At 30.3% G+C, this 27,202-nt stretch overlaps 1 protein-coding gene across 4 annotated transcripts in view; it reads right to left on the bottom strand.

Annotated features, from left to right (window-relative positions):
- Positions 1 to 27,202, bottom strand: part of LOC123298480 (serine-rich adhesin for platelets-like) — a 64,711-nt gene that overhangs the window by 7,868 nt on the left and 29,641 nt on the right. For 2 of the 4 annotated variants that reach the window (XM_044880490.1, XR_006535276.1), the window contains exons 6-13: positions 23,567 to 25,012; positions 22,439 to 23,395; positions 20,527 to 20,944; positions 16,950 to 17,671; positions 16,312 to 16,473; positions 15,612 to 15,854; positions 14,465 to 14,918; positions 930 to 1,428 (exon numbers count right to left, since the gene is read on the bottom strand). In XM_044880490.1, coding sequence (XP_044736425.1) covers positions 930 to 1,428; positions 14,465 to 14,918; positions 15,612 to 15,854; positions 16,312 to 16,473; positions 16,950 to 17,671; positions 20,527 to 20,944; positions 22,439 to 23,395; positions 23,567 to 25,012 — 4,901 coding nt within the window. Of the gene's footprint in view, positions 1 to 929; positions 1,429 to 14,464; positions 14,919 to 15,611; positions 15,855 to 16,311; positions 16,474 to 16,949; positions 17,672 to 20,526; positions 20,945 to 22,438; positions 23,396 to 23,566; positions 25,013 to 25,675; positions 25,699 to 27,202 lie in introns of those variants that run through there. The other 2 variants (XM_044880491.1, XM_044880492.1) reach the window with 2 other exon arrangements.

Genomic DNA, 27,202 nt, shown 5'->3' with positions numbered 1-27,202 from the left:
CATACAAACAAACATTTTTTATTGACTTAACAGTCAGTAAAGATATGAAATCATAAGTTTTTGTTGATTATTTGCCAACTTGCATTCATAGTCATTTGGTTGAGGAAGCACTCACTAAGTAAACACAGTAAAGTACTAAGTAACCTCACTCAGTCACTTCACTCCATATAAGTCCAACAGTTTTAACATTTTTATGTCACGGTTCTTTAATTTAAAGTCATGCTAGTGAAATTTTTTTTTATTTACATACTTACAAACTCACAATTAGTTCTACACTCATTTTAATTTTTTTTTTAATTTTAAATGATTTCCATCGTTAGACCATCTTGGTTCGATCATTATCAACGCTCCAAAATTATAATTTGTGGAAATTTCATCAACCAATGAATAAACTTATTCAAATCATTAATTAATTACCTTTATATAACTGAAAATACTCTTCCAGCGAAATCAACTATTCGAAGTATTTCGAACAAAAAACATCTTTCTAAATTAAAGTGGTTTTCTATTTCTTATCGATTACGAGAGCTCACGTTGATTTTTAGATGAAATTTTGTATTAAATTTTAATCATGGTCTCTTTAAGATGCCCCCCTCTAGAGTATAATTGAGTAGGCTGATGAGACTCTTGACAGAAGCCTGGATTCATCAATCCTGGAAGATATCCCGTGAGCTTTCTACGTGGCGTCTGATTCCGACAGATTTCTATATCTTCATCTTCTTAAAATAGCATCTCTTATTCGGACACTTTTTGCCTTCGAATAACAGGTTTTTCTCAAGGACGGGACAGAGAATCCCTTAGTCTAGGGGCAAGGGACCCATTTGCGGTATTCCTCTTATGTTTCATTATTATTATTAAGATTCCCCCCTTTGAGCTCATCAACTTTTGTTAAGAATAAATAAAAATAAAGTACTTAAAGCGGTACTTACATTAATTAAATTGTTTGTTGTGACAACAATGTTCTTCAATTCGCCAGCAGTTAATTCATGAATGGGATGAATCCGACGCTTCCAATCATTGTTACCAGCATGTTGTAAGGCAGCTCGACGTTCAGCAATCGATATTGATGGACTAATACTATTATTAATATTATCAACAGCATCGTCTTCATGATCACCTGGTGAATCACCTTCACCTGGTGCATCATCCACTGAAGCTGGCATCTTATTATTATTAATGGATTGACTTGGATTGACAACTATTCGTTGTTCCCGTTGTGATGATTGTTCCATTGAACCCAGAATGTCTTCATTGTTGCAATGTTCATCATCACAACTAGAATTCGAGGATTCATCGCTATTGTCAACAGTTCCATTCTTACGTTGTGTACTGGATTTAGTTGTTAATTTTATTGTGCTCTCATCTGTTTTGTTTATGGAACTGTGGGTTGTTAAATACGTTTCGCTTGCACTTTTTGTCACAAATTTTCTGCAAAAAAAGAAAAATAACAAATGTTAATCAAATGAAACTTTATTTTAAATTATATAAAAAGGGTACATTCAGGTCCACTCAAAGAATCAGCCAAGCAGGGCCGGGCAACTTTTTTCGAACCTCCGTAAGAACGGACCTTGGTTCATTTGTTGATGATTCGTTTGTAAGTCTCGGACAAGCATACTGTTTTATAATCGGAATATGACTGCAAATTTGAAAGGCTGCAATTGCCAAGGTCATATTTTAAACTTTTTAAATCTTACTTTTCTCTCAGAGGATTGGAATATCTTAATGTAATGATTCTAAGTGTCTAAGGTAAGCGTAGTATTTGACAGTCCCCTCAAGACAGCTGGAATTTTGATGGACTATTGGCAAGATCATGCCTAACAACTTAACAAAATTTCCCGACTACTTTCACGGGGTTTAAAGAAACTGATGAATATTTATTCCAGAGGATATTCAAATAATTTAATTTTCCCTGAAAGAGAAATTTCTGGATATGAAATCACATACTCAACAGAAGAAGTAGACTCAAATTCAAACTCAAATACAGGCACAAACACATTAGACTCAAATTTCTTTACATTTTTAAAGATAAACGTTTTAATTTAAATTAAAAGCTCTAATAATTGGTTGGATATTGAATATTTCTGGCTTCTCTTCAAAAAACACATAAATTTAATTTGATAAACAAAAAAACACTCATAATAACATTCAAAAATTTTGATTTTGACACATAGAAAATTTTATTGATTTTGACAAAAACAATTTAAATGTCATGACTCTCTTAGAACTACTTATCCGTCTAATAAATCAGTCCCTAGCCAGGAAAAATAGATCGGCGCCTCTAGAACTAAAAAATCCATCGAGACCGTCTCCTATACTATTACATCGACGTAAAAATTATTGCTTTCGGAAAAATGGATGCTGATTTAAAAATCACAATTGTACTTGCATCTGTAATCTGTATGAATGATATTGATTTTATAAAAGAAACACCAAACAGAGGAGATACATGAAAATCTACACAGCTAATAACTATTATTTTTCACCCTAAAATATTTGGACCCTTTTAATATTTAGTGGGAAACCAACTTCAAAATAATATATATAAAAAAAAGAGCAGACGCCAGACATGGTAAGTGTGCGTTACATTTCAACCTAACTCCCTCAAACTACTCCACCATACCATACATGTGATCTCGTATTATCCCTTATGTAGTTGCAGTATTTTATAACGTATACATAAAAGCTATAAATCTTTATGTTCTGCACAGGCACGTGGTACATTTGAAGGGTTACTTTTACTATTTTGGGTTTGAGCACTATTTTATGTATACTACTATGATAAAGCTAAAATTTTAAAGGCTATAGCGCGGTAGTCTTTGTTTTTCAAGTTGTAATTTCCCAGCTAAGCGGGTGGATAACAGCTTATTAACAATAACACGTAGGTACGTATTATAGATAGTTTAGATAATCAGAATCAATGGAATTTTTCCGATTACCTTTTTTGTAATTTTATTTCCTTGATAGAAAAGAAAATTAATTGTATTGCAAAAATATTGTATGCCTAGTAAATAAATAAATAAAACAGTAGTATGTTATGAAAAGGATAAATTAAATTAAATAAATATATAATATAAATATTAATTATTAAATAAATAATTTATAAATGAATGTACATATACTCGCGTTAAAAAAATAAGCAACAATCTAAAAAAATTATTTAAAAACTCTGAATACAGTTGGCTATTAATCATTTAAAATCTAGTTTAAATGATTGTGACTGATACACGATGACAGTCGAAATTAAACACTAAAAATTCAATGTAAATGCAACCAGTATAGTGGGTGGGTGACATGGATATTTGACTGCCATTCTAAAAGACCTGCGTTCGAATCCCAACCCAGGCAAAATATTTTAACTTCTCGCTAAGAAAATAGGGAAGTTATTGTTTTCACCCCGTTTTGCCAAAATCGAGTTTTCATCTCGACGTTTTAAGGTGTCAGGAAACTTCCCTGACTACTTCTGCGAGGGTGTCTGTATGGCTGTATGTATGTATGTATGAGTGTGTGTGTGTGTGTGTGTGGATGTATGTAAACCTCTCATAACTTTTGAACGGCTTGTCCGATTTGATCGCGGTTGGTGTCTTCGAAAGGGCTTGACCAAACATAGATTTTGAGGCCTATTTGGACCGATTCGAACCGATAGATTTCGAGAAATTTCAAGAAAACTGCAAAAAAAAATTTTTTAAGTGGTTTTTTTTAATAACTTTTAAACGGCTGTATCGATCAATTCCAAAAACTAATCAGCTCTCAACATCAAAAAACCACGTCGATCACCACCAGTCCGGTCAAAATCGGTTGATTCGTTCGTGAGTTATCGTTGACGAAAGAAAACCCAAAAAAGCGTTTTTTCGGAATAACCTCAAAATTTTTTGTTCTATCAATTGAAACTTAAAGATTCTTCATGAAGCTTCAAAAACTGCGTCGAATGTCACCAACCGCGTGAAAATCGGTTTATTCATTCTAAAGTTATCGCGATTTGAAAATTTAAAAAATAGCGTTTTATCAAACGTCTATGAAATTTTTGAGCTAGAAGCTCAAAAGCATCGAACATCAGTGGATATAACATCAGAATAGATAAAATTTTTTACACGTTATGAGTCAATACTTAGCGGGAAGTTACAGGGATGACCTGCAGGGTCAACCGTTTTCCAAATTTTTTTATAATAGTTTTTTATACTCACGTTAATAATTTCAATTTACAAATTATGAAATAATTATCAGTTTAACAAAAATTCAAAAAAACATAGTTACTTCAAAGTTTTAAGTTAACACGTAAGTTTAAGATTCTCATTTTTTTCTAGATTGTCGCATTTTTTTTGAACATGAGATATATAGCATGTTTGTGGTTTTATTAACTGCATACTGCAACATCAGTGGTGAGAGAATTAGAAATGACCTTCAATTTACTTTTATATGGTAAAAATTTACAATCATCATTCTTATTATGAAAAGTATTTTAATAACTATTAAAAAATTATATAATTACTAACCGTTTACCCGACACATAATTTCAACTACAATCCTATGCGGCAATCCTAAGTCAAGGGAAAATTTGATCTTTAAGCATTTTCGTAATATGTATTTTGATCCCTTTAATAATATTTGATATATACACTGCCAGGTTTGAACCTCTGAAGGGTCGTAAAAGATAAGGAGGAACTCAGAAATCCTTCGACTTTGCTTAGGACTGAGATACATGACGGTTTTCCGTCTTAAAGCTGGCTTCAAACATTAGCCTCATGTAAATCGTAAGTATGACCTATGAATTGCAAGTCCGTTGGTTGTGGTCAATGAATTATTTAATTTACTTCCGTATCACTAGTTCTGCATTCAATATTACAGGTGTATACATCCATACATCCGTTTGTCTGGACTGGTTTGGGTTCACTCTTATAAACTAGAATTATTTTCATTAACATTCATTGACTGGCTTTATTAATTTACTGAACGCTTGCTAAAATTAATGCTAGTATTAGCACTTAAAATCTATTAGTGAAATTTGTAAACCATTAGAGATAGAACTAAAGTTTAAATGTAAAAAACGTTCCTTATAAAAAAATAAACAACTTTTGTTTGAAACATTATTTCGTAAACATCATTGTTTACCTGTGAGTACCACTGTATACACTTATTGTATGTATGTATGTGTGTGTTTATTAACATTTCCATTGAGGAAGTGTACTCCCATTGCTTTGTGTGTAAGAATGACTATCTTTCGATTGCAATATTTCAACAATACCTCAGTCAATTATTTGCTTTATGATGTGACACAGGTAAATTTCTTAGGATTAATTTGGAAAAATAATATTGATCAGTTAAAAATAGAACAAATATTTTCCTATAAAGAAAATTATAACAAACGGCACTCGTTTTTCCATAAAATACATTTAGAGTGATGAAATGTATGGCATTTGTGTGTTATTTTATATCGAAAAATTTTACTCTTAATTTTCGTCTAATTTTCCCAAATTCTAACAGAATCCACCAAAATTTGAAACGGAAGTTATTTTTAAGTCATTTTTACAAAAAAAGTACTCAACGAGTGCTTAATTTACAGAGAGGAGTTCACATGATTTTCTGACCACTATCAGTGTGATAAACAAGACTACATAAGATAAAATTTAATTAAAAAAAAGTTTGTAATTTTTTTCAAGTAAGTACCTAAATAATAATTGAAGTAATTTAGCTAACTCAGGGTTTTTTTTTGTTAGTAACCTTTCAAATAATAAATATACTTTCTTATTATGTATGAATGAGAATGATTCATATTTTTAATAGATAATAGAATCGAATACAATATTGTATTGTAAAGTTATATTTATTAATTTCTTATCAAGTCATAACTTTAATAATAATTATATTTATCTTAAGTCCATTGCTGTACTGACTGCGCTACTGATGGTTTTTACACAAATATGCTATATATTATAAAAATGATCAATAAGTTTATTTCAAACTTAATACAACAACAATATTTATGTAGTTGACACAACTACATAAGGATTAGACATGACAGCTATTTGATCATAATAACCAAATCCTATATTTAAAGCAAACGCAAAAAAATTTTCTTTTAATTCATCGATTCACGATTATATATTCCAACTAAGTACAATTTTATTTTCCATCACAATCTCTTTCAAGTAATCATTTTGTTTATTTAACTTCAGTGATTTTGTATCAATGAATTCATATTTTAAATTCAATCCCATTTTATTTTAAATACAAATATTTAGCTGTACTTGTTCCAATCATTAGGAAATTCTTTGAAAGGAAAGTGTATGTATCAACTTCGAACGGTCAACTTCGGGATGAGGTTTATCAGTATTTTAATTTTTTTTCAGTGAACTTATTTTCGGAAAAAACTTGAATAATTTTTAGACAATCTTTTAAATAAATTGAATTGTGACTTTTTAATATATTTTAGAACTATTTCTCAAAATTTTAAGTTACTAACTGGTAAAGAATCTTAAATTATTCTTTGTTCAAAATGATAAGAATAAGTTATTCATAAAAATAAAGTACAAGAACAAGGTTCTTTGTTATCATTTTCAAAAAATCTCGAGACTTACAAAAAAAAAAAAAAACAATGAAATGTAAATTTTAAAAACTACATTATCTGTTCATTTGATTACACAACTTATTGCATAACAAACGACACTAGACTTGTACATTTTATATAATAAAAAAAGTAAATAATTAAATTTGCATACCTCATTAAAAATATAATAAATACTAACAATTTTAAAAACAAAAACAACTCTTAAAAATATGTCACATATATCACATATTTTAAAAAACACACAAATCACAAATTAAAAACAAAAACAACAAAACATTTTTGTTATTATTGTATTGATTAAATAAATCAAAATAAATATACAACACTATTTTAAAATGTTTGATCAATATTATTTATTTATTTAAAATAAAAAAAAGGTAACCCATCATAAATAAAATGAATTTTACTAAAAAATCTTCAATATTTACATCATCGTGTCAATGTGTTGTTGTCATTTTTATTATTTTTATAATTTAATATTTATAAATATTAAAATATAAGGCAAGGCATGGTGTTTGTATCGTATGATGCGTTGCGTACTAACATCCGCACATCACTAAACACTAACTATACAAAACACAACCAATACAGCACTAGGAGGTTCTGTTCTAGGTAGTACCTTGTGTTTACTAATAACACTATTGGAGTATGGATGGCTGTCAATGTGGATTGTAGATGTAGAGTATGGTTCTTAGATCATGTATCACTAGATAGGCTCATTGTGTCCCAAGTATTTTTTAAAATGTTCAGGAAAGTCCATATATCAAAATCTACATCTAATTTGTTGCCGCTAGAATGTTTAATAACCTGGCCAATTATTAGAATCAATTTTTGAGGTGATTTTTGAAAATTTTACAATTTTGAAAATATCCTACAAAATGGGCCAGAAACGTATATACGGGGATTAATTGTAGAGAGCTTTACTTTGTGGAACTTCATAATTAGGATAAGAAATAAAATTTCCAATTTACTTTGCTTAGTCCACTTTTATTATACCATGCATATGAAATATACATAGTATATTAAGTTTAGTCCCAAGTTTGTAACGCTTAAAAATATTGATGCTACGAAAAAAATTTTGGTTTAGGTGTTTATAAAATCACCTAATAAGTCCATTTCCGTATGTCTGTCTGTCGTCTGTCCGCCTGTCATCACGATTAATCAAAAACAAAAAGAGATATCAAGCTGAAATTTGTATAGTGTGCTTAAGACGTAAAAAGTGAGGTCGAGTTCGTAAATGAGCAACATAGGTCAATTGGGTCTTGGGTCCGCAGGACCCATCTCGTAAACCGTTAGAAATAGAACAAATGCAAAAAAAATGTTCCTTATAAAAAAATGAACAACTTTTGTTTGAAACATTTTCTTGTAAACATCACTGTTTACCCACGAGGGCGCTAATTAGGTGCAAATTTTGTAGTATGTATTAATATGGGAATATCAGCTAAATAAGAGTGGATTTTGAAGGTAGAATGTGGATATACCCCCCTCTCTTGCATTAATTCACTTCCCGCTGGCCCAACACAGCAATGAGGATGAACAATCGAATATTTTCAAATATACCCAAGTGGGGTATCTAATAAAAGAGCATGACGTGTAAATTACAAAACTTCAACTTTTAACTTTTTCAATTTGTGGGACACCCAGTACATTCGATGTCAAAAGTGAATAGCTAAATGTTAATAATAGAATTCTAAAAACTCGATTCCACTACAAACACATTTAAAACTATTAAAATTAATTAATAAAGTGAATTAGGGTAATTAAAACTAAATTTTAAGAGGAAATGTGATATTTAAGTTCATCATTTTACAAAATAAAGTAAATGTTAATCAATTGTTTTAATTTTTATGAACATTAATAAAAATTAACGTCAAATATTATTTAATTAATTTTATCATATTTATTTTAATTACAATAAATAACACATTTTTTAAAATCAATTAACGTAATGAATGGATATTGATTAGGTACTAACAGGCTGAAAGTTTGTATATTATGATGAATCGAAATCAAGATTATTCTTGAAAATTTAGTCCTAATTTAGTAGTTCAGTACGTTTAATGTGATAATTAAATGTTTATGTTAGTAAATATTTCAATTTTTCTTCTAGTTGGACAAGAAAACTGGCCAATTGACCTACTAATGCATTAGAATTAAATAAATAAATCAATAAGAACGTAAAACTTTCACTTAATAAAACAACTTAACTGAAGTAGTTAAGTTGTTTAGTTAGAAAACTATAAAATTAATTTTATAAAAATATAATTATTAGAGTTTTCTTTTTTATTAAATAAATGTGTTGTTAGATCAGATGTTACTGATCAAGAGGCTGAGCACACTCAGTTCACTCAAGTTGGGTTGGGTATAAAAAAAACCTTGAAATCAAGAACTTTTCATATTTTATTATATGTACGGAATGTTTAATTATAATTTATGTTTACTAAGCCGTTAAAAAAAATTAGTTAAAACTTGTTGCATTAGTAATTGTGAAAATAAGTTACGAGGAATTATTAGAAAATAGTATTAAATGTTCAATTTAAACCATATATATAGAATGGGTCATTTTAATCTATAATGGTTAATTAAGAATTTGATGATGCCATCGCAGATGATACCCAAGAAATTTCAGTTAGTGACGTCTCAATCCCTACTGAAAACGCGTATTAAGTAACACTTTGTGGCACTCGCACGCCGAAACTACTGATTTTACGAAAAAAATGGTTAGGACCTAAATTGTAGGAAATTTTCTCTTGTTTAATTTTATATGTAGCTATTTTCCTTGTAAAATGACTCGGACAAAAAACTGCTTTTCGACGCCATATTGGAAAATGACCGCCAACGACCAATACTACCTCCTTAAATAGTATTTTTATACCATGTATATATGAAAAATAATCTACGCTTACGCACTGTTGTGCTATATGATATATATAATATATTAAGTTTAGTCCCAAGTTTGTAACGCTTAAAAATATTGATGCTACGAACAAAATATTGATATAGGTGTTCATAGAATCATCTAATTAGTACATTTCCTGATGTCTGTCTGTCTGTCTATCTGTCGTCTGTCCGTCTGTCATCACGATTACTCAAAAACGAAAAGAGATATCAAATTGAAATTTTTATAGCGTGCTGAGGACGTAAAAAGTGAGATCAAGTTCGTAAATGAGCAACATAGGACAATTGGGTCTTGGGTCCGTAGCACCCATCTTCTAAACCGTTAGAGATAGAACAAAAGTTTCAATGTAAAAAATGTTCCTTATAAAAAAATAAAGAACTTTTGTTTGAAACATTTTTCCGTAAACATCAGTGTTTACCCGTGAGAGCGCAAATTATATAGTATGTATTATACGAGAATATCAGTTATATATGTGTGACATGTATGTGTCATGTGACAGAGTATTTCAACAATTAACTCAGTCAATTGTTTGTTTTCACTTGTTTTTTTTATATAATATAAGAGTAAATTTTTTAAATCATAACAATTGATAATAAACTATTCAAAATAATAATTATGTGAAATTGTAAATAATTATAATTATTTGAATTGAACACGTGTTGTTTATTTGTTTATATTTATAAACATATGGTTTAATAAGTCGCGATCCTAATTATTTTATAGATTATATTTAGTCTAATTTTAAAATTATTATTTATTTATTATTATTTTTTAAATGTTTTATTTTTATTTATATTTTAATATATTTGATTTGATTCTTTATTATAAACAAATAAATAAACAGATGGTTTTTATTTATTTATTCATAATTATTAAGTTTGAATTGAATCAGTCAACTGTTAAATAAATTTGATTTGAATATCATGAACCGAACCATCCATCCATCAACCAACAACCGCAACAAATATCAACCATTTTATTTTATCTAAAATACCGTTACTTTTAGTTTATTTATTTAAATTATATTTATTTTTATCAATAAAAAGTAATATATTCTATGTAGGAAGGTATCAAGTAAATTAAGCACTTTTTTTTGTTTACTTTAACTTTTTACTTTGGTTGAGTAGTTTTCGAGATCGTCAAAAATCGATCCTAGATATAGTTTTTCTCATAAACTATTAGTCCAATCGCCAAATAAACTCGATTTTTGAATTTTTTGGTTCAAAATTACCCTATAAACTGAGTTTTATCAAATTCCGAAACCAAAAATTTTTGTGTGGATTTTTCTTGAAAAAATTTAGAATAATTTTACAGTTCCGATTTGAAAACTCATGTTATAAGGTAATATTGACCCAAAAAATTAAAAAATCGGCGAACTACCGCACAGCGAAGTACCACACGGATCGAGCTAGTACACATTTGATTTTAATGTGGATATATATTCTCTTCATATTTTTGACAACTTCTACCGTTTCCTTTTAAACAATTCAAAACATATTATACAGAGAATATTTATTATCTATTATTAATATAGAAGTTATAATTATGTGACATACTTTTTAAAAAACTACAACAATTATTATTTATATCACAATTTTAAGTTGGTGTAACTTTAACTTGTAACTTGTTGTATAGTTGTATTGCCTTATTTTATGATTTAACTTATTATATCTGTATATATAATTAAAAACCTACAACAAGAACAAGAGTGTTGAACGTATATTATACTAAACCTTTTTATTTTTAAAATCAATATAAAACAAATAAAATATTGATAAATGAAATTAGATTCAATGGCCAATCTACCGAAGCGGGTGGGTATGAAGCTAGTATAATATAAATATGAATGCAAGGTTGCTCATACATCAGAATAACATATCAACTATAATTTTATAAAGACATACTTTTCAAAAGAATTAAATTTAGTCTATGCCATTTCACTATGCCATTTATGAACATCATTTTGAACTATAAATTAAAGGTTTTACTGTAAAAAAAGGTGAACGATAATGGAAGGGGGTAAGAGAGGTAGAGGCTATATCGCGGTGGTCTATACTTTTAAACCCAACGAAGGGGCCGGGTATCATGCTAGTATTATATAAATGAAGTGTTAAATATTTGGTAAGTTCATGGTCATTGTCGCCTATTTTAATACTATTTTAAGCAGAGTTTTATATCTTTATAGTAGATATAATTTTATATCTCTATAGTAAGATTTTAAGCGTTTACAATTATTATCGGTGGAACAAACTATTTAAATATCTGGTAGTTATTTGAACTAAAAAATGTGTAATAATTATAAAATGTTTAAGTTAGTTAATCAGTTAACTTTTTAAAAAATAAACAAAAGTTTTATTTTTAAATAAATGATAATGATAACAAACTGACACAGATAACAACATGTAAAACTTTACTTTGTTTATAAATAAATAAAAAATTAACATTAAATTAATGGCTGCGCTTTGCTGAGATAAGCACTCAATAAAAAAGTGTTTGTACTGGCATCTAATATATGCTAAAGCATTTTTGAAAGGCCAGCATTTATAAACCTAATGAGCCGATCAAGAAGGGGAAAAGATTAGTGCAAAAGCTACGATGAACTTCATCAGGAGAGGGTGACAATGTAGTCAAGCCTTGTAATTTCCTTGATATATTCGTTTTAGCACAGTTTAAGTTGACATATATGGACATTTAATTTCAAACATTGGATACTTTTATATTTAATGAACGCTATATTCTTAAAATGCCTTAATGTCAATCAAAGTTCAAAATAAGTTACAAATAATTTCAACCCTAAACTTAAAATTGCTTTGGTGGTTGTACTACCTTAAACAAATTTACTTTTATTGTTTTAAAACACTTATGTTAAAAATGAGGAATAATCTAAATTTTTGGTTATTAATAATAAAAGTTAAATATTATTGTAGTTATTATATTGGTATAGTAATTAATAATTTAATAGTTTATTTTACACTTTCTAATTTTATTAATACGTATGTTTTTTTTAAAATAAAAACACAGTAAAACCCTTAGTGGTAACGATTAACGATATGTGTATGAAGATACATACATACCATGTACCACCTATTAATTAATTATTGTATTGTTTAATAAAGTTTATATTAATAATTATATAAATAATATTTATTAACTACTTCCTTACTATTACTTTAGAATAGTAAGTAGTATTATTATTATGTAATTTTAAATATTTATTAATTGTATTTTTTAATCATTTATACTTAATTTAATTTAAACTATTAGATATTTAATTTAAAGATGTACGTTCATATTGTTACTTCTGTATTCAAACAAAAGCAAGTAGACGAAGAAGTTTTCGGCATTCGATTCGTTATAGCGTCAGGAAATTTTGTTACCTAGTCTGATTTATTAGAAATTCAAAATATGCAATTAGCATAATTAATATGCATTTTATAATTGCATTTTAAATTGACCGTTAATATTAAATACACAATATTTGTTACACGGGAGTTTTTGGGATAGCTGAACACGAATATCGTGACGAAAACTCCAGGAGGCGACGAAGATATCGTTGTACCAGGTACCTCTGATCCCAATTCCGCCACGATATTCTTGTTCGGCGACCCCGAAAACCCCCGAGTAACGAGTTTGGACTGGTTATATGACGAATTTCTCGAAAACTCCAGAAGATGACGCGGATACCGTTAAACCAGGTACCTCTGACACCAATTCTGTTACGATATTCGTGTTCAACGACCCCAAAAACTCTCGTGTTACGAGTTTGGACCGATTGTATAGAATCGTATAACAAATTGAAGTGGAATAGTTAGTTATTGGTAACCATGCACCGATTCCTATTGGACTACGTAAGTTTTATCCAAAATGTTGGTAATTAAAATGTTATTTTTAAATAAAAAATTAAAAATGACGTCTTAAATGGAACACCTTCATTTACACTCGCTCATCGATGGAATATTTGGTTTTCCCAGACAGTCCTACGTCACTTATACTTTATTACAATAGTTAAAAAAGTTGGTCACATTTTTCAAAACAAAATTTTAACTATTAAGTTAAGGATGTATGAGCATGGTAGTGGGGGCACAAATTTAAAAATAGATATTTTCAATTTTGATGATAAATTTATATTATTACTTGACGATATAAGACGAAAAGTAAGAATACAATTTTTCGATATCTGGCTTAATTTTGAAAATATCGAAAATTGAAAATTTTGTTTAATTATTTAGCTTTCGATATTTCGAAAACCAAGACACATATCGAAAAAATTTTATTCTTATTTTTCGTCTACATGCATGAAGTTATAACAAAATTCATCATCAAAGTTGAAAATAAGATAAAAATAATTTCAACCCTTAATCTACCCTGCTCTTACATCCCTTATATGGACGGTGACACTTAGTTTTTTTCTTTTCTAATTCATTGCTAATATGTTTACTTTCTATTAAAAAGTTTTTTTTAAATTTGTTTTCATTCATTCCAAATGAAAATTATCAAAAACTTCCAAAATATGTCGTTTTTTGAGATTCCTCCATAAGAGCCAATGTATTTTATATCGATTTTTAATGACTTTTTTCTTAAAAATTTGCACGGATACCTAAGCTGAAATTTTAACCACATATTCTTTGAGTAAAAGACTACCTACAAATAAATTTTGAGCCTTTAAATCAAACATTGTTGTCATGCTCATACATCCTTAAAATTAAAATTAAATAAAATAAAAATTATATGAAATATTTTCATTTAATTGAAGAAAAATGTACAATTTAAAATAAGTTTTTTTTAGAAAAAATAAATAATAAATAAATAGTTAGTTTTAAAAAAGAATTAGTACATTAAAAAAATTACAAAAATAAAAGAAAATAGATAATAATTGAACAGAAAATGTTTTTGAAAATGAATAAATTTAAAAGACAAAAGAAAAAAAGATGTGTGAAAAATGTTTTTAAATTTAAATTAAAATAACCAAGACAATATTTGTAATATTAAAATAATCCACTTACTTATCACCAGGTGTACCCACTCCAGATGATGATTTACGTTTACGTATTGCTGCTGCTGAAGATGATGACGATGTACAACTTGTTGTTACAGTTCTATTACTCATAATACTTCTAATTTCACGTTCACCAGAGGATTCACCCTCTGATGAAGATATCTGTTCATTGTTCCTTACTACACTATTACTAACACTATTATCACTACTTGCACCTGCACTTGTAACTAGTCCTCCAACAGCAGATCCACCACCTGGTGATTCATTGTATATTGTTCGTATGGACGGTGTAGTATCACCAGCTGTATGAACTTTATTTAATGTTGGTACTAAATTTAAAGTTGTATTATTAATAATTGGTAACACTGATTTAGTTTTTAAAATACCTTTCACTTCGCTAGTTAACATTCGGACGGCATGTTGGTTTATTTTATCTTTTGTTTGTTTCATATTTAAACCATCTGGAACAAAATTTAATTTATTACATACAAATTTTTAAAATTTCCTGATGATTTTCGATTTTCCCGAACAATAAGGACCGTATTATAAGTATTGGGGGCTCTGGTCTTTTTTCCATATGAGGCCTCTATGAGTAACTATTATAATAATATATAAGAGGGGTACCGCAAATGGGTCCCTACCACCTAAACCAAAGGCTCCTCTGTGTCCCCCTTGAGAACAACCTGTCACCCGAAGCCAAGACGTATCTCGGTAAGACATGCTACTTTTAGCAAATGAAGCTATAGGATTCTGTCGAGGCCAGAAGCCACGCAGAGAGTCAACAGCTTTTCTGTCGGGATTAAGAAAATCACTGTTAGTAATAATCATTTCAGGCGAGAGTTTAAAGGATTCAATACTAGTATTCTGTAATGATTGAGACCTTGGGCATTCTAGACTCATGAGACCCTTCCTATAAAAGCCCATGGGGGTATTTTTTGAGTCAAGCCAATCTCCAATCCGTGGAGACCTTTTATTATGATCCAGCGAACTTCAGATTCTGTTTTTACACGTAATATTGATTTCATTTGGCAACAGTTTAGGAATATGGGGTCCCTTTGAATGACAGGGTCGTGGATACTTATTAATAGTGCCAAATGTGAAAGAAGGGTCGAAAAACAATTTATATTATTATTGATAAAAAACAAAATACAAACCTAATTCTTCAGATGATGGTGGTTTAACAAAACTAGCAATTAATGGATTAATCTTCTGTTGTGCACTTTGTACTTCATCACATGTTACAGGTTGTGTCTTGAATCTGGAGTAACGTTTACGCATTGGTGGTGGACCTAATCTTGTATTCGTATTATTTGTTTTAATACGATTTTCTTCAATCATCTTCTCATTAAATAATTTTACACGTTCAGCTAATGTTAATTTTGATGGGTCGTTATCATCTAGATGGAAAAGCAAATGACAATTACATAATTTATTAATTTATGGACAAAATTGGTTATAAGGACATTGACAGAAATGTCACTAGGAGTAAATTTAGTCACAAAATCAATTTTTACGAGGAAAAATGAAACCACAATCATCGGAAGACAAACTGGAACAGCAAAAGGCCAGATTATGAGAACACTTTGGCATTCTAGCTTGTCCTTTGATAAACAGGCCTTCATTTTTCCTCGGAGGAAGATAGTTTTAAAGAAAAAGCCACTACATAAGCCCCTTGTAAGTAATTTATACTGATATTGACTACATTGTAGATAGAAATTCTTAAAGTCGTCCCTTACTAAGTGGTACACATTGAGATCGTTATAGACGATTATTTCTAAATAAGGTTCGGCGCTATAACCGATTAATTGTTGTAAGTTATGTCGCTATAACCTATTTGATTATAATTTAATTTACCTTCACCATCATTTTGATTCTTCTGTTGATTTTGTTTAGCAGCTTCTTGAATTTCACCATATGTTACAGGTTGTGTATTAAAACGTGAGTGTTGTTCAGATGCTTTGTGTGCTCCACCAAGTCCACGACGATTTTTATAACGTTCAATACCAGCTGATACACCTAGAAATCATACAAAACAACATTAAATTCAATCAAAAAATTATTTTTTAAATCAAATCTCTGTCAAAACGGCCGATTCGGCTACAATTATTTTAAAATTTATGATTTAGTATGGAAACGTGTGCGAGTGACCATAATAATAACCAAATTGAACAAGTTATTTCACTAGATATTTGATAAAAAGTGTTTTCCAAGATTCCCCGTCCCGCCAACTTGGATTTACATTCGGAGGGTACTCCTGAACATACTCCAACAACAAAAAAAGTATCCGGTTATTGGCCTATATAATTCAACACTAGAAAGAACGAGATGTTCGTTGTCCAGCACTTTAAAAATGACAATTTTTAACGATTTGTAATTCAATTTTAATTTTGCCACGCAATTAAAAATTTTCCAGCGCGAATTCCAAAAAGAAATCCACGCATATGAAAATTTTCTTAAATTTAAGTAATTGAAAATAAATTTTAAATACAAACTTTTCTTTTTAACTTGCTCAACAACATTTGTAGCGGTAGCAGCTTTTTGATTTTCTTCTGCTTGTTTATTAAATGCAGCTGCACGACTTGAAACTGAATGTGCACGACCACGACTTTCATGCTCATCCTCTTCATGTGTTTTACTATCTGCAGCCTTTACTGGTGATGGTGTTGTTACTACTACAGATACCGTTGACGATTTATTTGATAGTTGATCGTTGTTCAATTGAGACGTTGATATTGAAGTAGGAAACCCTCCACCATCGACACCAGGACTTCCTAAACCTCCATTAACATCATCTTCAATACAACCACTATCAGAACTATGTGAATTGATGGCATCTAATTGAAGTACATCTAATTGTGTTTCACTGTTAGCTTCTTGTTCTTGATGATCCTCCGTTAGTTCATCTGGTTCTTGAGAAGACATTGTTAATTTAGAATTTAATATTTCAGAGTTTAATATTTCAATAGATTGACTTGATGTTGACAGTAATTTATTGGTATCAGCACCTGGTGCAGTGCTGCTGTTTGAAGATGATTCTTCTTGTGGTATAATTATAACAAAATTTGATGAATTCGTTGAAGTAGTTGTTGTCGTTGTAGTTGATGTACGATCCGGATGACTCTGATGACTTTGTGTATAAGAGTGACTGCTATGATTTGATATTGTTTCACCACCATTTTGCGAACATATTATATTTTGGCTTGTGTCCAACATACTAAAAAATCAAAATAAAAATTTTACTTACTATGCCACTAAAACAACCGAAAAAAAATCAATGAAATATATTTTTAGTATCTCATCATGTCACTTTCATATACATAAAAAAGAGGATTTTATTACCAGGAGAAATACAAAGATATCTTCCTCCCTGCCGTTTTGAACCAAGATTCAATCTCGCAACCATAATCCAGGGGACATATAAACTCCCAAAGTTAAAATAATTTCGGGGAGCTTTTTCAAGATTCGCGAAACATGATCCACCTGAGTTTATGATTTTTAAAAAACTTTTAGAGGAGGGGGATCTATCTTTCCTCCGTTTGACGAAATTTGTTGCAAAGTGGCGGATAGATCCCTTGCTATTTATATGTCACTGTTTCCCGTTGCAACCACTTTGAAAAAACCTTCCCGAAATTATTTCAATCTTGGAGGTTTAGTGATCATTGTTGGGGTTCTCAAATACACTTCCTCATTACCGAAAAACTATGGTACCCAAACTTTTTTGATCTCATCTGACCTCAATATCGAGATACCTATATGCTTGTAGAAAGAAGTAGACCCCTTTCTATTCTCATAGACCCCCTATTTTTATTTTCGCTACCGCTCCTTTGCCTTCGAAACGACCCCAAAGGGGGTCGATATAATCCACTTTGAGAATTGAGAACGACTAATTTAACCTAATTGAAAATTAATCAAATTAAATAACTGATTGAAAAATCAGTCGATTAATGCCAACACAGGAATGCATTATAGATTTTTGTAATACATATTTCAAAATCTTCACACATGTATATAAGATATGAAAGTAAAAAATTTTTATGATATATATAACAAACACTGCAGACTTATAGACGTTAAATGTATTATAAATAGGAAGACGATTTCAAACATAAATTTAAATAAATATCAAAACGAAATATATTTTATTTATTTTAATTATTGACTTTATTTTACACTAGCTATTACCTGTCTGCCTCTCTGAACAATTCCCTTATATTATTCAGGACCCCGATCCCAAATTAATTATACATTCTCAAACCTCGCATTAATTGTTTTCCTTAACCTTTGAATCTTCTTGCAGCTTTCAATATACTCCAATTGACTTCTCAAGGAAGTTTAAAGTGAATTTTAGGTTTTAAGTTCTGCCAAGTTTCCTTATAAATTTTAACAGACCTACCTTATTTATCCCCATTTTTGATAAAAAGTGCAAATAAATTATTCTCTTGGCTTTTATAATGGCGGAACAGTTTTTGCCTAAACTGTACGATTTGCGGAAAAATGTTACTTTTTTAATCAATAACAACTTTCTAATTTAAAGCGTTCATGTATCGATTACCAGTTATTGAGTAGAGTGAGCTTTTCATTAAGGTTGAAAAACCTAGGTCAAATTTAATGTCTGCGTAAGATAAGCGCTTACACAACCTGCATTTTTTGAAGCATTTTATCGATGAAAGTTATTTTTCGAGTTTCAAGTATATGTTAAAAAAAGAGAACACCCTGTATAGTTAAGAAGGCATAAGGAAGTTGTATTAAGGTGGAGTCAAGAGAACAAGAGCTTTGAAATGTACGTAGAAACAATTTTTATTTTTAAGTAGTATAAATTTGTTGACGTTTGAAAGGATAGTAAATAATCTAAATAAGTCTGAAGCCGTCATATGTTTCTAACTATTTCGAAATGAATTTCTGTAAACGCTTTAATAATTAATTTAAAAATTTTAACATTTATTATTAATAAAATACTAATAATAAACAGGAGTCATTACGCTTCCTTTTGTGTGTTGCATTCAGTTATTAAATAAAATAAAATGGTTCATCATATTTTTTAAATTTATTTTTGTAAATATTGGATAGCGTCCAAATTAAGTACACCGAACTGAACTGATTGCTTGTAGTCTGTGGTCCGTCAACCAAACCAATAATACATTACATTACAGTAATTTGTTTTTATTTTTTTGGAAATACAAAATATAATTTGTGGCTTTTATTATTAGTAAACATTTGGGCTTCATTTTAAAAACGAACAAACTTTTATTTTAAATGTTGAACTTATAAAGGTGGCTACACACGTTCATGCAAACTTGACAACTTTGCATGATCGTCTGTTCGAAAATTTTGCTACACTATTTTAAATAACTTGCAAACTATTTGGGGGGGGGGGGGGGTGTTGGATTGAGCTTTATCTTCTTTTATCATCGTACTCTTTACTTTCCAAAAATTGACAGTCATTTATTAATAAGGAAAGCCTACTTAAAATATGAAGATTTTCTCGATTTTTTCAAAGGGGTATGTATCCCTTAAAAAATCGATAAATATTTTGAATTCTCCATTTCGTTAAAGCATGCTTTTAAGGTAATTTTGACCCAAAAAGTACAAAAGTCGGATCATTTAACGATTAGGCAAGTAGTTTTTGAGATATCGTGAATTTTGAAGTTATTTTAGGTAATATTTCGAAAACTATCAGCTCAATCGTTAAGTAAACCCGATTTTTTAATTTTTGGGCTAAAATTACCTTACAAACTGTGTTTTATCCAATTCCGAGTCGAAAAAATTTTTTCGATTTTTTTGAAAAAATCGATAAATATTTGGTATTTTCGATTTCGATAAAAGTCTGCATATAAGGTAATTTTGACCCAAAAATTACAAAAATCGAGTTCATTTAACGATTGGGCAAGTAGTTTTAGAGATATCGTGAATTTTGAAGTTTTTTTTTTCAGGTTTTAGAAAACATAAACACAACTTTTTCAGGTTTTAGAAAACATAAACACAACTGCCTGTTTAGTTTAGTAGAAAATCGGCATTATATTTTGAATATTTAATTAATATAGATAAAAATAACTCAATATTGTCACTAACCTTTGATTACTATTTTTTTTAATAATTGTTTTTGATGAAGTTGTGGATGCTGTAGCTGATGTTGACATCGATGAAACTGTCGATTTAATTTGATTTTCACACTCACGCTGTGGATCCGCTGTAATATCCATAATATTTGTGCTGTTATTGTGTAATTGCACCGTACTACACTTATGTATACTAGATCTACGCCGTACTAGAATACTATTGTTACCATTATTACTATTATTATTATTATGTTTACTAGTTTGTTGTTCTTGAGCTAAGAATGTTTCCATACGTAGAATTCGTTCAGCTACAGACATTGAACTTCCACTGCCAGTATTGCCTGAACCATAATGTTGTCCTAGTGAACCATTCTGATGGCCATCAGCCATATCACCCATCGATTGACGTCGTAAACGAATATTACTATCGTCTAGAAAAAAACACATTTTAATATTAGTTTAGTAAACCTAGAGAATCTTATGTCAGATTTAGCATATTCGATGTTCGCACCTACGATGTTTATTTGTAAATATTTCTCCCTTTTTTATCACAAAAAATTTTGAATTTTCCCTTTTTTTTTGTTCCCCCATGAAAAAAATCAAAACCCGAAAAAATTGTTACAAAAAATTTAGAAATTATGTTGTTATTTTTATGAAAGCGTTGGCATTGAAACCCATACGTCAGTGGCCATAGCCATAAAAAAAACAAAAATATTTTACTTCTCGTACCTAATTGATTGTAAATGCTATTGAATTTAAATATTAGAAGTGTGACCATTTTACAAAGATGAAGACCAGAGACCAGAAAGTCAAAATGAAACAGTCAGTAATTTTAATTTCAATGAAATTATAATTTATTTTTACACCCCACAAAATTCAAAATGTTACACCCTCGTTTTTTTTAAAATTTATCCAAAGTAAATGTTAAATTGAAAATTTTGACAAGTATAAAAATGGCAGTGAACAATTACATTCCACACAGCTTTTTTTTGTGACGGACTTTGTTTTTTTGATAATTTTTTGGTTAAAAATGTTTGTCCGTTGATATGGAAAATAAAAATCAATCCAGATCAATTTCTGTCATGTCCAAATGTTCTAAAATTCGTTATTTTCCGCCATAGTTTTGACACGGATACCAGTTAGTAGTCTACTTTTTAATTTTTATGTGCAAAAATTCAAAACTTTGGTGAAAATCAAAAGGGGTAGTTAAAATACAAAAATAAATATAAGAAATTTTGTCCAAGAATTATCAAAATCAGAGAAATATAAGTCAGAAAATCTTGAAAACTATAACAATACAAGTACTACAACAATAAAAATATTCCCTCGGATATTTTATAGGATAGGGTCCCATGAGACTAGAGTGCTCAAGGTCTCAATTATTCCAGAAAATATTGAAACTTAAAACATGTTTAAAATGTGCTAACACCTTCTTTTTAGTATTGAATCCTTTAAATCTTCCCATGTAATAATTATAGCTAACAATGACTTTCTTTCACTGGAGCCCAATTGAGGAGGGTGGTGGGTTTCTTTACAGGAAGCTGTTGACCGAACTACCATCATCTTAACATGGGAATGTCAGATGATCAGACTTACAAAGCCTGTATGGAGAACGATAAAATCTCCATACATGTTATTTGCACCAGCACAACCTCCAGAGCGTCAAGTTTAGAATATTTGGGTTCGAAATCTTGGACCCATTAATCCTGAAAGTTATCCCAGCGGAGAAGCTGTGACTTTCTGTGTAGTGTCTAGCCTCCATAGAATCCTATAGCTTCATCTTTTTAAAATAGTACCCCTTACCCGGAGAGAGGACACAGATAATCCCTTGACCTAAATGCTAGGGACCTATTTGATGAACTTCTCTTATGTATTATTATTATTACTTAGGCCACTAGAGTAAGATTTAATTCTAAATATCTTACCAAAAAAACGTTCTCCTTCACCTAAATGTATCGTACGTCGTTTTCGATATCGTTCATCGTAATCTGATCCACTGGAACGTGATCGATATATGGGAGACATGCTTGGACGTCTTAAAAATGTATATTCACTTTGTGTACTATCACTACCAGATGGAGGAGGTGGGGGGCTTTTAGAAGCCGCCAAAGATCCAGACGATGATTGTTGATCACCACCACTACTACAAAATGATAAACGTGGACGTGGTGAACTTTCTCGTGAACACGAAGACTGTTTTAAAATTGACACAAGTTCATCGTCGCCAGAAGCTGTACTCGTTCGATTACTTAACTTACGAACGGGTGAATTAGTTTCAAACGATGAAGAGGACTCCGAAGAGCGTGTTCGTAGTGATGTACGTTTAGTTTGTGACGTTGAAGATGACGTGGTTTCATTGTCACTGTACTCTAGTGAATCGTGGTTACGTGATGACATTTTTAATATTGGTTTCTTCGGTCTTTCGTCGTAATAATCTTCCGTCCTTTCTTTCTTTAAAATTGGTTTCGGTTCAAGAATTTCGACCATATTTGGACTCTCATCTGAGGATATACTTTTTTTCTTTAATATTGGCCGAACGTTTTCGTTTTGGTCTCCATTAATATTAATAATTTCGGCTCCACTAGCCGCAGCTAGAATAACAGCCGCAGCAATGGACACGTGTTGATGTTGAGGCACATTTGAACTTCCCCCAGATGAGTTACTTCCTGATTTACGTTTTAATATCGATTGGGGTTCAGGTGAACCTAATACAGATCGATCATCTACAGAGCCACCTGCTATTGTATAGTCATCTGAACCACGACTAGTTTTACGTTTTAATATACCCTGGGGTTCTGGTGATCCAACACGAATTTCTTCTAATGACGAACGACGCTGTTGTTGTTGTTTTAATATTGGACGAAAATCGGCGGTAGTTGTACCTAAACAAAAAATAAAATAAACATCTTAAAGATATTCTAAAAAAAGAAAAAAAAAGCCTCGCCACAATTTTTATAAAGGGTCCGTTTTTTAAGATAAAAAGGATAAAAGAAATTTGAATAATTCGACAAACATTCGGCTAGTTTAAAAATAACTAGGAATTATTTAGGTACCTTCAATAATTGTAACATCCGGACTACATGAACGCCTGCGTAACACTTCCGATTCATCTAAACTTCGTCGTTTCTTTAAGATGCTTTGACGACGTCGACTTGCCGTGGGTGGATCAACAACCGATGGTGAGAATGTGACCGGTGCTGATGCTGAATGTGACTCATTTATAGTGTGATGTGAATTCTCACCAGCACTTCCACTCGCAACTAAACCACTTTCATCTTGTGATGTTTTTCGTTTTAATATCGATATTGGTTGTTGTGCAGCTTGTTTTGAACAGTTTGCGTCTTCTTTGGAGGAGGAAGTGTTTGAATTTGAAGAAGTCATACTTGTGGTAGTGACTTGTTTTAATATTGACGTTTCATGGTGATCAGTTAACGATTTCTTTTTTAAAATTGATGTTATTTCATTACCGCTGCTAGTTGTTGGTATCGCGGCTTCATCACTTTCTTGTTCGTTACTGATTGCACCTCCTGCCGCAATTGATTGTTGATTACTACCACCACTACTTTGTTCACTTCCTGTCATTTGTTCAGGTTGTTGATTGTTGATAATAACTAAATGATTTTGGCTACTAGATTGAGGAACATTATTAGTAATATCTTTTTGAGTAGTTTGAGCACCATTTTGTTTAATAATTAAATTATTTTTTGATATGTTATTTATATTAATATTTATATTATTATTATTATTTTTATTATTTAAATTAATTAATTGTTTATCAGTCATCAATAATTTACTATCTAATTGATTATTTAAGTCTTTTTTATTTGTTCCAGTAGTAGGTGTACCACTAGGTGTTGTTTTAGATCCACTGCTAGCACCACCTCTTGTAGATGCTAATTGTTCAACACGTGCTATTGTGCTACGTGTTAAATGTGTTAAAGAATCCATTCGTCGTGATATTTCATTAATACGTTCTTTTGTTGGTGATGGCCTTGGACTTGAAAGCTGTTTATGATTTCTTGGTGTTGTTAATGTAGACGATGTAGATGATTCCGTAGATCCACGTCGTTGTGTTGCCGTTGTGGTTGTAGTTGATGGACGTTTTTTAATTTTAGTTAAATTCTCTGAAGATGATTTTTTATTAAGACTAGAATTTGTTGTTGTTTTACGAGATGGTTTATCACGATCTGAGTTTGTTGTGCTTGATGATAGATCATCGTTTGATTTTTTTAAATGTTTGGTAATTGTATTAGATGTAGTCCCACCAGATAGACGTGGACTTGTGACATTTAAACGTTTTGTTGTATTTTCCTTTGAAGATGATGTCGATGTAGATATACTACGTCTAGCATTCTCCATGTGAATACTTAATTGTGATGGTTTTTTAATAAATTTCTGATTGTTGTCTATTGTTTTGCTGTTCATTGTTGATGATATGGAATTGATTGGAACTGATATTGGTGCTAAATGACGCCGTCGTTGATTCACAATTAAATTATCTGTAAATCAAATAATTCATAAAATTATTATTTGAATCGATTAGTAAGTCATTTAATTTTTACAATAAGCAAAGTTATAGAAAATAAATTTAAGAAAGTGATAATAGATTTGGATACCGTGTTTTTATCTCCATATCTGTACAAATAAATAAAATTGGAGTGTCTGCTTGTAATGTCAAAATAACAGCTTTTTACTAAATTCTTTTTAATGTGTTGTATGGTACTTATACAAAAAAAAAAACAATTTTTAAATATTTTTTTTTATTTTTGTCTGCCTGTAACGACTAAACTTCGAAATCGCTGGACTGATTTTGAAGAGATTTGCGCTGGCAGATAGGTAATGTTATAAGAATTAGCCTGGGCTATTTTTATTTTAGAAAAAAGAAGGATTACGTAGCAGACAAGCCAGCGTTCAAGCGTTACAACGTCCGAAACGACTGCACTGACTTTGATGGAGCTTTCACTGGCAGATAGCTGATTTTATAAGGAGTTACTTAGGCTACTTTTATTTTAGAAAAAAAAATTAGGATTACGTAGCAAACAAGCCAACATTCTTGCAGGACAACGTCTGGCGGGTCCAGTAGTATATAGGGTCGCTAAATATCTTTTAAATTAAAGATAAATATTTTTAAAAATATAAATTAAATTTCGTGCTTTGCTTACCACGTGCTATTAAAAAATTCATTTGTATCGATTGACGTTTTTAAAGATTTATGTAAAATTAATTAATAATTTTAATAAAAAAAATATTTTTAAATAATTACACAACAAACATTAACATTGTTTTTAAATTTTAAAATGATGATTGTTAATTAACAATGGTGATAAATAATAAAGCACATGTTTTTAAGTTTTACACACAAGTTTCAAGTCCAAGTTCATGTTTAGTTATGACAACAAGACTGTTTTTAAAAGGTTTTACATTAAAAAGGTATACGACCTACAACTACAGACTACAGTACACTGTACACATGTCAGTCTACCTACAGCTTCAGCTACAGACCTACGACTGTTGACCTTACAGTACTTATACATGTCTTGTTTAGACGTGTAAAAACCACGTGCTAATATTTTGTTTATATGTTTATTGTGATGTTGTTACATTTTACAAATATTGTAATAAAAACCCTACAAATTATTCCACAACAGCTTTGAAAAATTTGAACAGTAAGACAGATTTGAATGCGGTTTTCTGCATTCGATTTGTTAAAGCGTCAGGAACTTTTGTGATCTAAATTGATTTATAAGAAATTAAAAATATGCAATTTGCATAAATAATTAATCATTTTATAATTGCATTTTAAATTAACCGTAAATATACAAAATTCACAATTCAGTTAATAGTAAGGAAAATAATTTCAAAGTTGTTACTCGGGGGTTTTTGTGGTCGCTGAACACGAATATCGCGACAGAATTGATCTCCCAGGTACCTGGGGCCCGATTCTGCCGCAATATTCGTGTTCAGCTACTCTAAAACCTCTCGAGTAACAAGTTAAGTCCCAAGTTTGTAACGCTTAAAAATATTGATGCTATGAGCAAAATTTTGATATAGGTGTTCATAAAATCACCTAATTAGTCCATTTCCGGTACTTTGTCTGCCCGTCTATGATCACGATAGCTCAAAAACGAAAAGAGATATCAAGCTGAAATTTTTATAGTTTGCTGAGGACGTAAAAAGTAAGATCGAGTTCGTAACTGAGCAGCATAGGTCAATTGGGTCTTGGGTCCGTAGGACTCATCTTGTAAACCGTTAGAGATAGAACAAAAGTTTAACAAATTGTATAGTATGTATTATATGGGTATATCAGTTATATATGTGTGACATGTATGCATGTGTAATGTGACAATTGTTTGTTTTCACTTGTTTTGACTTCATTACAATAACTTTCTATTACAAATTTTTGCAAAAATGAAAGTTGAAAGCTAAAAGTTATACAATACAGATACAGATAATGTAATGTTAGAAGGGGATGTTTTTAGTGTATAAGGGTGCGCATAGCGCATACAACAACCATTCATGTACTAAGGGTAGACTAACTACAAACATAAAATATAAACTATTGAAGGTGTATTGAACTAACAAATTATTTACATCAGACAGACACAGACACAGAATCATTTGAGATTGAGACCAATGAGAGTGAGAGTAGACACATCTTAAATAAGATATTTATAATGCATGTACCTTCT

The sequence above is a fragment of the Chrysoperla carnea genome, chromosome 4, assembly GCF_905475395.1.
Source record: "Chrysoperla carnea chromosome 4, inChrCarn1.1, whole genome shotgun sequence".
Taxonomy (NCBI): domain Eukaryota; kingdom Metazoa; phylum Arthropoda; class Insecta; order Neuroptera; family Chrysopidae; genus Chrysoperla; species Chrysoperla carnea.
The sequence above is the reverse complement of the archived record's forward strand: the minus strand, read 5'-3'. Positions and strand labels throughout refer to the sequence as shown.